Here is a 9,247-nt window from a genome sequence, read left to right on the forward strand (position 1 = left end):
TAGGGGATCTGTAAACTGGCATGTCTCTGAAAGGTGTCACCATTCATTTTGCTAGGGAGGATTTTATGGGCCATGTAATTGCAACCAATGCAGTTCTCCTGAGTGGAAAGCAGGTGGCGTAAATGTACGAAGGAAACCTCTCAAAAACACCCCAAACTATGCTTTTCTCTCAGCAGTTCAATGGTGCTTTATTGGAGGGTTTTTTTTCTTCTTGCATCGGGCTGAGATGACGTCAGTATGGCAGTGGAAAGTCAGGTGATGTACACTATAAGCAGAGGGAGCTGTCCTGGTGCTGAAAACAGTCCACAAACTCGCAGCTGACAGATAACCAAGACCATGCTTTAGGTTGCTTCTGCACACAGGTAAGCAGATTCATTTTCTCTTGAACTTACCAAAGGAAGACCCAATGCATGTTTGCTCTGTAGCCAGCTTCTAGTAGAAAGACTCGGCTAAAGCAACAAAACTAGATAATTAGGAAATGTCTGAAATTGCAACCTGATGCACTTCAGTTAGTACAGTAACAGTGTTTTGCTGGGCAGTGAAATCTTTCCTCCCCTGCTTATGACCTGGTTATAGATACTAAAATAAAAATGAAGAGATCAGGAAAGCTAGTGAGAAACAGAGGAAAATGCTGCTTCCACACAACTGCAATGCCAAGAAATTAAACAATGACTACATAGTGAAAGGGGAAGTCAGCAATTTCAGTTGCTCTTAGTTTATCCTCCGCATGTGTATCTTTTGAGCCAGCATCAATGGGATTTATTTTGAACATATTTTAAAACAAAAACTACACATATCTATATTTAATCTTAGCAGCATCCTGCTTTTCACTGGGAGGGAAGTGATTTTTAAAGAAGCAAATCTTTCCATTCTAATCAAATTAAAACTGTAAGTATTCGAGATGAAGCTAGGTGCTTTAGATGACTGCATATTACTTAGAGGAAACTGTTACTGAACTGTCTCATAACTGATCAGATTTTATATCTGGAAACCCCAGTCCACTAGAGATAGCAAGAAATTTGCCATTTGGTCCAATGGCAGTAGATTTCTAGCCCATGATTTTTATGTCAGTTACTCACTAAGGGTGAAGGTGTTTTAGTAAATAGTTATTTGTAAATTGAGTGATTGAATCTGAGCACAATGTGAATCCACAGAAAGTAGTGAAGTGGGAAATAATGCAGCTACCATGGAAACAAATACTCTTTATCCTCACTTGTTTATATTAAAAATACAACTAGAAATTAATCATATAATGGAGCACGGAAGCAAATTACATTTTTTCAATATTAATTTTCAGTGTATTTTGTTTTCTCCATATTTGGAACTTTGGGTTACATTCGGTCTGGAAACTAGAAAAAAGTTATTTGTTTTTTAAAGGTACAAAGTTCTGTAATTCAGTATCACTGTACTGGGTTACTACAAAAGATAGGATCTGTAACATGGTTAGAAACCAATGAAGAAAAGAAACAATTCTAAGACTCTTTACTTGCTAAAATCCTAGTCAGACCCTCTAATTCAAATGTCTTCTATATATATGTTGTCCAATTTTAATTTGGTATGCAAAGTTTTCCTTTGTACAATTAATAAGTACAAGAAATTTGCTCTTCTGAAATTCATCCAGGCTTTGGTGACTGACAGGGCTGGAATCTTTCCTGTAACCTATGAAAGGTATTCCCAATTCTTTTAAGGGCATTCTTAAGGGAGACTCTTACTCAATGTTTTGAATGCTTTGGGATTAATGTTTTCTCCTGCATCCAGCGTCGAGAATTAACAAATTATTAGGTACAATACGGGGATAGTCAAAGTGCTCATTTGTGGCATAGTTGGATGGGAACAAGGCAATTCAGTGGCACTGGATGCTACTTTAATTACCTCAGTATGTAAAATTATTTCATACTGTGTTGCAAAAAAACAACAAAACCCTACTTGCTTGAATGGCATGACAAACCTAGTGCAATTTTCTACTCTGAGCAGTGGGCGTGTGCTAGCATTGGGGATTTTTCTACTACATGAATCACTGCTATCACAACAGAATGTTTCACCAAGCACAAAGGAGAAGGGAACAATCAATGGACTGAAAAAGGTGAATTAAGCACAGGCTGTTTTCTTTTGGGTATAATTTTCATGTGTCATGGTTTGTTTGTTAATTAAAAGAGAGTTCTTTGGAAATACTAGATTTACTTGGAGCCAGGTTTCAATTGGGAAGGGGACTTTAATTTCCCTCTGATTGCTGTAATCTCGATAAATAGCCTTTTAAACACTGAACATTTTGTGTGTGTGTGTGTGTGTGTGTGTGTGTGAGAGAGAGAGAGAGAGAGAGAGAGAGGGAGAGAGGGGGGGCATGGAGAGAGATGAAGAGAGCACAAAGATTATATTATATTTTGACTGTAAGAGTATAGTAGAGACCAAGCCTTTGCCTCAGCTTTAATTGGTGCCAGCCTCAGGATCTGTTTTCAGTGTCCATACTATCTTCTGGAATGTATGGACCAGGAGGGGGTGAAACAGCACAGTAACAGCACAGCTCTGTAACCCTGAGTAACAGCACAGTACTTTTCCTTCATTAAAGAATAACTACAGAGTGCCCATTTATCAGTGACTGAGATGAAACTATTCCTTTTCAGAAGTATCATTTTGAGTCACAGATGAGTCCCTTCATCTTTTTCTCACCAGCCTTCCAGATCATATTCAATGAACTACGTAGCTCACAAGCCACTCCTGTAGAAGAGATGCTACCGAACACCATAGAGTATATGAAACTCCTAATAAATTAACAAACATTTGACCAATCATGTTTTAGTGTTAGTTGAAATAACGATACCCACAGTAGACTTCATAGATATCCTTCTTGAAAACAACCTTTCCACTATTTCACAAAGATGACATATTGCTTTGATGCCAACCAAATAATATGGCCACAATTTTACAAAGAAGGTCACTTAAGCAATGGAAATCAATGGGTTTCACCATGATTAAGTTGGTGCTGGCCTGTGCTTTGTCATAGATCCTTGCACATATGCTTCTTTAAATCCTTACAGGCTAAAAACATTTCTTCAGTAAAAGAATGTAGCTTTTATATTACTGTGAGTAGCATTTTCAAAAGTCCTATGTGATTTGGCAGAATATTTCTTTGGCAAGTCAACAGTCAGTGAGATTCCTGCAGAAGGGTCTTATCAACCTTTCTAAAATGTTGTTCATTGTGCCTATTCACTAAACAAAATTAATGGAAAGAAACTGTTAACTTGATGTCTTAACATAGCCTATTCATCTCTTCCCACTTCAGTAATCTGTTTCAATCCAATTCTTTTCTGCAAAGCTGTGCCTCATTCAGCTGAGTGAATCAGCAGACCATAATGTTTTGTAGCTGTAGATGATGACAAAGACCAACAGTCAATAAGATCTTAGTTGAAGAGAAATCACCAGATCCCTCATAGGTTATATCCTTATTGATGAAATAATTTATTTCTTGATTTGGTACCTATTTTCTCTCAGATCATCAGGTCCGTGTCAAATTATATAGGCATAGCCAGATTATGTGCCAAAGAAAAGTCAAATTCTGTACCAAGAAGATGCTAATTCTGTGCTGAAAAATAAATTATGCAAATCAACAAATGTAGACATATTTAGCTATTTTCTCATAAAATCATTTGCATGAAGTAATGTTGGTCTCAATATTTGCTTCTTTGTGGAATTTGGAATTGTTTTTGGCAGATGAATATATGAAAGTGTGTTCTGCTAAGTCAGACCATTGGTCCATCTAGATCAGTAATGTCTGCTCTGACTGGCTTCATGTTTTATGGAAGATAAATGCCTTTCCCAACCCTTTCCCAATCCAAGATACTTTAACTGAAGATGCCAGAGAATGAACTGGGATCTTGTATAAGTAAAGAATACGCCTCTTATCAAACCATAGTTCCTTCCCAACGTTGTAAACTGTCATTTGCTGTGAACACTTGAGTTTTGATGATGTCCTAACTTTATCTCTATGTGTTAATTCTCATTTTCTTTATTCTAAGGAACATTTCAAACATGGCCGATGCTAAGGTTTCCCTGCTTGGAACAGCCTTGCTTCTTGCCCTTCTTTTTGCCCTAACATGTTTTGCCAATGCTGCTTCATTTCAACGTTACCAAAAGACCCAGAAAGACCCAGATTACCTAATGAAAAACTTGCAAAGGGTCCCAAGCCCAGATATGATCAAAGCTCTGGAATATATTGAAAGTCTTAGACAGCAAACCAGCAATGGAGAAACAAGCCCAGATTATAGTTCCTATCAAGGTGCCCAATACATTCTGCAATCAAAAGAAAGTAAAGACCAGAACTACTTACCAGATACTCTAAGGGAATCTTTGGCAGATGAGGAGTCACAGTGGGTTAAGGCAATGTTGAAAGCTCTAAGGCAAGGAGAAAAAGAATCAAAGGGTGCCCCAAAAGAAAATAAACCATATGGCATGAACTTAGACAATGTCTTCCTAGATGGAATGACTGATGATTATGATGATCGTTCTTGGGCTGATACATGGCACAAACATTCAAGGAAGCCACATGCCTATTTTGAAGAAAATCCAAGAGACAGTCCTTATAAACGAACAAATGAAATAGTGGAAGAACAGTACACACCTCAAAGTCTTGCTACTTTAGAATCAGTATTTCAGGAGCTGGGGAAAATGATGGGACCAAGTAACCCCCAAAAAGAAAGGTTTGAAGAACAGAAATTGTATGCTGATGATGAAGATGATGGTTATAAAGGAAATAACATTGCTTATGAGGATGTGGTTGGAGGAGAGGACTGGAACCCAATAGAGGAAAAAGTGGAAAGTGAAACCCAAGAAGAAATAAGAAACAGTAAAGAAGAAATTGAGAAAAATGAAGAGGAAATTGATGATGAAATGAAGAGGTCAGACGTTCTGGACGGAGATGTGAAAAGTGAGAATAAAGATCAAACATCAGATGACGTTTCCAAGGTGATGGACTATTATTTGAAGAAGATGAACAGTGCTGGAAGTGACATCTTAAGGGCCAAGCAAAGTGAAGACAAGAGAGCAGCCAGACTTTTGGGGAAGGAACTTGATCCTCAGACTATTTATCAGTTAATAGAGATATCAAGGAATTTACAAATTCCACCTGAGGATTTAATTGAGATGTTGAGAGCTGGAGATAAACATCAGAGTGAAAAGGAACAAGAGCCTGAACTCCCAGAAGATATAGATGAGATCCCTGAATCAAATGTAGACAATTCAGATGTATTCAAAAATAAGATGAACTCTTTAACTGGTTACAGAAAACAGCGGCTTAATTTTATGCCCGATAACCTGCCAGAAGACCTCAATGTTGAAGATATCATAAATCTTCTAGGAACTGAAAATGTCAATAATCAGAAACCTTCTTATCTTGTAAATCAGTTCAACCAAGAAAATGGTTTGCCAAGAGTGTCCTATATCCCTGGAAGATCTAAAGGACATCAGCTACCCAAAGCTTCTTGGCTTAGCCATTTGGAAAGACGACAAATGGAACAAGAAACTCTAAATGAGAAGGAAGAAGACTTAGCAGCTTACTTAGCTAAGATGCTGGCAAAATATCCTGAAGTTATCAATACACGTCAGATTAAGCAAGTTCCACTTGCACTCTCCTCTGAGGATGACTTGCAAGAGGATGACCAGTTTGAGCAGGCCATCAAAGAACACTTAAACCAACTGGGATCTCATGAATCGGACAAACTCAGCTCATTCAACAAAAGGCTCTCAATGGCCCAAGAGAATGATGATACACAAAACAGACCATATATGGATGAGGATGTGCTAGCAAAGGTTCTGGAATATCTAAACCAGGATACGTCTGAAAAGGGAAGAGACCACATTACTAAAAGGGCAATGGAAAATATGTAGTCGGCCAAATATTATTTATCTTAATTGTATTGACTTCTACCCAGATTCAGTTGTGATTTAATTTTCTTAAACTCTTCAGGGGCATTTCAGACATTACACTTAACAGCTTCATGCACTTGTAGGATTTCTTCGAGCATTTTCATTTTCATGAGCAATATAAAAGTTGAAAGGTTTTGCGGAACTCAGCCAGCTGTGATCTCTAATATACATATTTGGATATCATCTTTTGATGATTGACAAAACCACCAGGGGCTAAGGAAATTTCATTGTTAAGACCATACCGTTTTTGGATTAAATGATCATTGTCAGCCCCTATTCTTGCATTAAAATCACCTGCTAAGGGAAATGAGCTGTTTGAAAAGTTGCTTTTTTAATTTTATTAAATATGTCATCTAATAAGTCCCAGTTATCATTTGATCCATGTGAAGGTGAAGATGACATATGTATTGTAAATAAAATTATAGAGTGGGACCCTAGTGTTTACTAAAACAAAATCCTGTACCATAATCATTTCAGAATCATGGATGGGCAACGCTGTAGAAATTAAACATGCTAGCCCTCCTCAAGGTCGGCCCAAAGGATCTTTTGATGCACTCTGAAAGAAAACTAAATACTCAGGAAAATACATCTTCTCCACTATCCAGGTTTCCTGGATAAATATGATATCAAATGCGGATAAAAATATCCTGTTGTCCTCACTGGTAACCTTAGAAGACCAACCTGCCGCATTCCAGCTTAACATTCTTGTGGAAGGAGATGGTTAAGTTGAGGGCTAGGTAGTTTGGTCAACACTGGGGTTAACAGAATGAATTACAACACTGGGTTCCAGGGGGATGGGATAGATTCCCACTGTCTTTCCAGATGAAACATATATAGGTAACTCTTTATGTGGGAGTATTTCACAGGAAGAATTTTTAGCTGGGCAGGAATTAGTCTCCCTCGTAGGATAAGATTGGGGCTGGCTTTCCAGGTTTAACAATTCATTGTTAGAATTCTTCTCTGCAAGAACAAGGTGAACTGAACTACCCATACCAGTGCTAGTCTTGTTTTCAGTAATCAACTTCAGATTTTCTCTAAGATTCTTTAGCCTGCCAATGATGTTAATCTGTTCCACTTTTGGCAAGACACAAAAGGACTGCAATAGGTTGGAGTATGCCCTATCCAAATGGGTTGTCATTTAATAAGTTTGAAAAGTTGGGCGAGCTTTTTTATTCATGACTGAATTCCTAGTTGCTGGGATCAGGTTTGGAGGCAAGTCTTTTCTTACTGGGGAAAGATCAATTAAAAGTAATGTACAATGACTGGGGCGATTTTATTCCCCTTTGCTGATTGTAGGAGATTTGCCGCAGGTTTCTGAAAATAGGGTTTCTTGGTATTGGTGCAGAAGAACGAAAACATCTTTTAGGGATAATTCCATGAGAAGCAAACCACCACTGTTTGCTAATAAAGTAGGAACATGGGGGGGGGGGGAATAGAATGTAAGTGTAAGCTGTTTGTCTCATAAATATTCTTATTGACGTCTCTGGGACAGCAAGCAAGGAGATAAGCCAAATGCTCCTTAATGCGTCATTTCCCTTTCCAACCCATAATTCTCACTCGAAAGGGGAGATATCAAAGGTCACAGAGTCTCCCACAGCAGAGATGGTAAGCTCCCAGTGGATTCATTCAATTGCTCTTGTAAATGAACATGTTCAGAAGATTCCTGCAGGGGGGAAATGTGGCCTAATTCAATGTCTGAACTGGTCCTAATAGTAGATGATTTGACATTCAACAGTCTGTGTAAACTCCTCTGAATTGTTCTATTGTTTATGAGTATCTTTAAATGTTTTAAATCTTGGGTCAAATAACAAATTGCTTCAATTATTTTAAGAAACAGATTTATGAAATAAAGTGAAACTATAAAGGAGTAAGAGAAATCATGATCAAACCAGAGCAACAACTCTAAAGCATGAGGTTTTTTAAATCAATTGAAATATTTTGTTATTGTCTGTAGTGTTTTTTGTGAAGTACTGACTAAAAATAAAGCATTATATATATATAAATATAGTTTTATTTATAAAGCTTTTTCTATGCCGTGTTTTACTGTTGATGAATAAATATTATTTCTGGACAATAGACTGTTTTGCTTTGAATTTCTTGTAGAGTATCTGTTAGTCCCAAGTAATAAGAGAATTGTATACCTGAGCATGTTTATTTGGGACTAACAGTGCAATCCTCATGGGGGGGGGTAGAGGCATGCCTGGGGATGGCATTGATGGCCTGCCTCCTGAGCGGCTTGCTGCCTTGGCACAGCAAGCCAAAAATATAATTTTCAGAAAACCCTGTGAAACTTCTCCATTGAGTTTCATAGGGCTACATCTCCCTTTTTGCAGGTGCAAGTTCATTCCCGCAAAAGGGGGCATCCTGAGGGCAAAATGCCTTAGGAAACTGACTAAAGTCAGCCCTCCCCCCGGGAATGTTCCCTTTGGTGCCGGCGTGAGCCCTTTCACTGGAAAAATGCTGCTGCAGCAGCTGCGATCATGCATGGTGCTGCCACATGGCTCCTCAGCACCATCCTAAGTGGCCCTGTGCTGGTGCTAGAGCCAATTTAGGTGGCACTAACTCCAGCACAGGGGTCACGCTGGCTCCAAACCCCTGTTGCCTCCCCTTTAGGATTGCTCTGCCTGTCTTACTGAGTTAAATGGAGTTTACTGTCAAATAAGTGTGCATCAGATTGGAGCTAAGTAGATAGGTTCAGATTCTAAGGAGGAATCATGAGCAGGTCTACCCAGAAGGAAGTTCCATTTTATTTACTCCCAGGGAAGTATTCTTACAATTGCAGCTTTTATTAGATAAGCTTACTGGGATGGGGTTTTACAAACTTTGGATTCTTGTTGAGTTCTTCTATAACTTTTTCTGTAATCCTGAGGTTTTTTCCAGTAGAAGTTGGTCCAATATAATGTACTTGAGGCCAGCTTTCTCATTGGCTTCTGTGGAGGTAACACCTAAATCCTAAATACATTGATCACAATCTCAAGATCAATATAACAGATCTATGGGCATATATTGTACTATCTGCATAGTTTTTCTTCATTGTCTTGTTCACATAAGCATAGAAAAATTCACCTGTATCCAATCACATTTTGAATAGTTAAGGTCACTCAATTTTCTTAATAGGGGGTGGCAATTTCCACTGATTCCCTCTCCCATAGCAGACTCCAATTATTGTGTTATTGAGGGCCAGCTGACCACTGGGAACAAAATTTCAGGGGATGTGATGGATAGGTGATTGCCTCTGTGTAAATGACCATTTTATCCTGATTGATGACTAGTAAGCATAGGATCTGTTCCAGCCAAAAGTCAAATACCCTTCATATCCCATTGATTG

General features: G+C 38.4%; 1 protein-coding gene across 1 annotated transcript; it reads left to right on the plus strand.

Moving 5' to 3' along the window:
- The first annotated feature begins 227 nt into the window (after positions 1-227).
- On the plus strand, positions 228-5,978 carry SCG2 (secretogranin II). The gene is made up of 2 exons (XM_056849783.1): positions 228-362; positions 4,014-5,978. The coding sequence occupies exon 2, from the start codon at positions 4,027-4,029 to the stop codon at positions 5,878-5,880; it is 1,854 nt and encodes a 617-aa protein (XP_056705761.1). The 5' UTR covers positions 228-362; positions 4,014-4,026; the 3' UTR covers positions 5,881-5,978.
- Positions 5,979-9,247: the final 3,269 nt, after the last annotated feature.

The sequence above is a fragment of the Euleptes europaea genome, chromosome 5, assembly GCF_029931775.1.
Source record: "Euleptes europaea isolate rEulEur1 chromosome 5, rEulEur1.hap1, whole genome shotgun sequence".
Taxonomy (NCBI): Eukaryota; Metazoa; Chordata; class Lepidosauria; order Squamata; family Sphaerodactylidae; genus Euleptes; species Euleptes europaea.

What these genes read in the sequence shown, in the direction of transcription:
- SCG2 (XM_056849783.1), top strand. Translation starts at nt 4,027, where the DNA reads ATGGCCGATGCTAAGGTTTCCCTGCTTGGAACAGCCTTGCTTCTTGCC.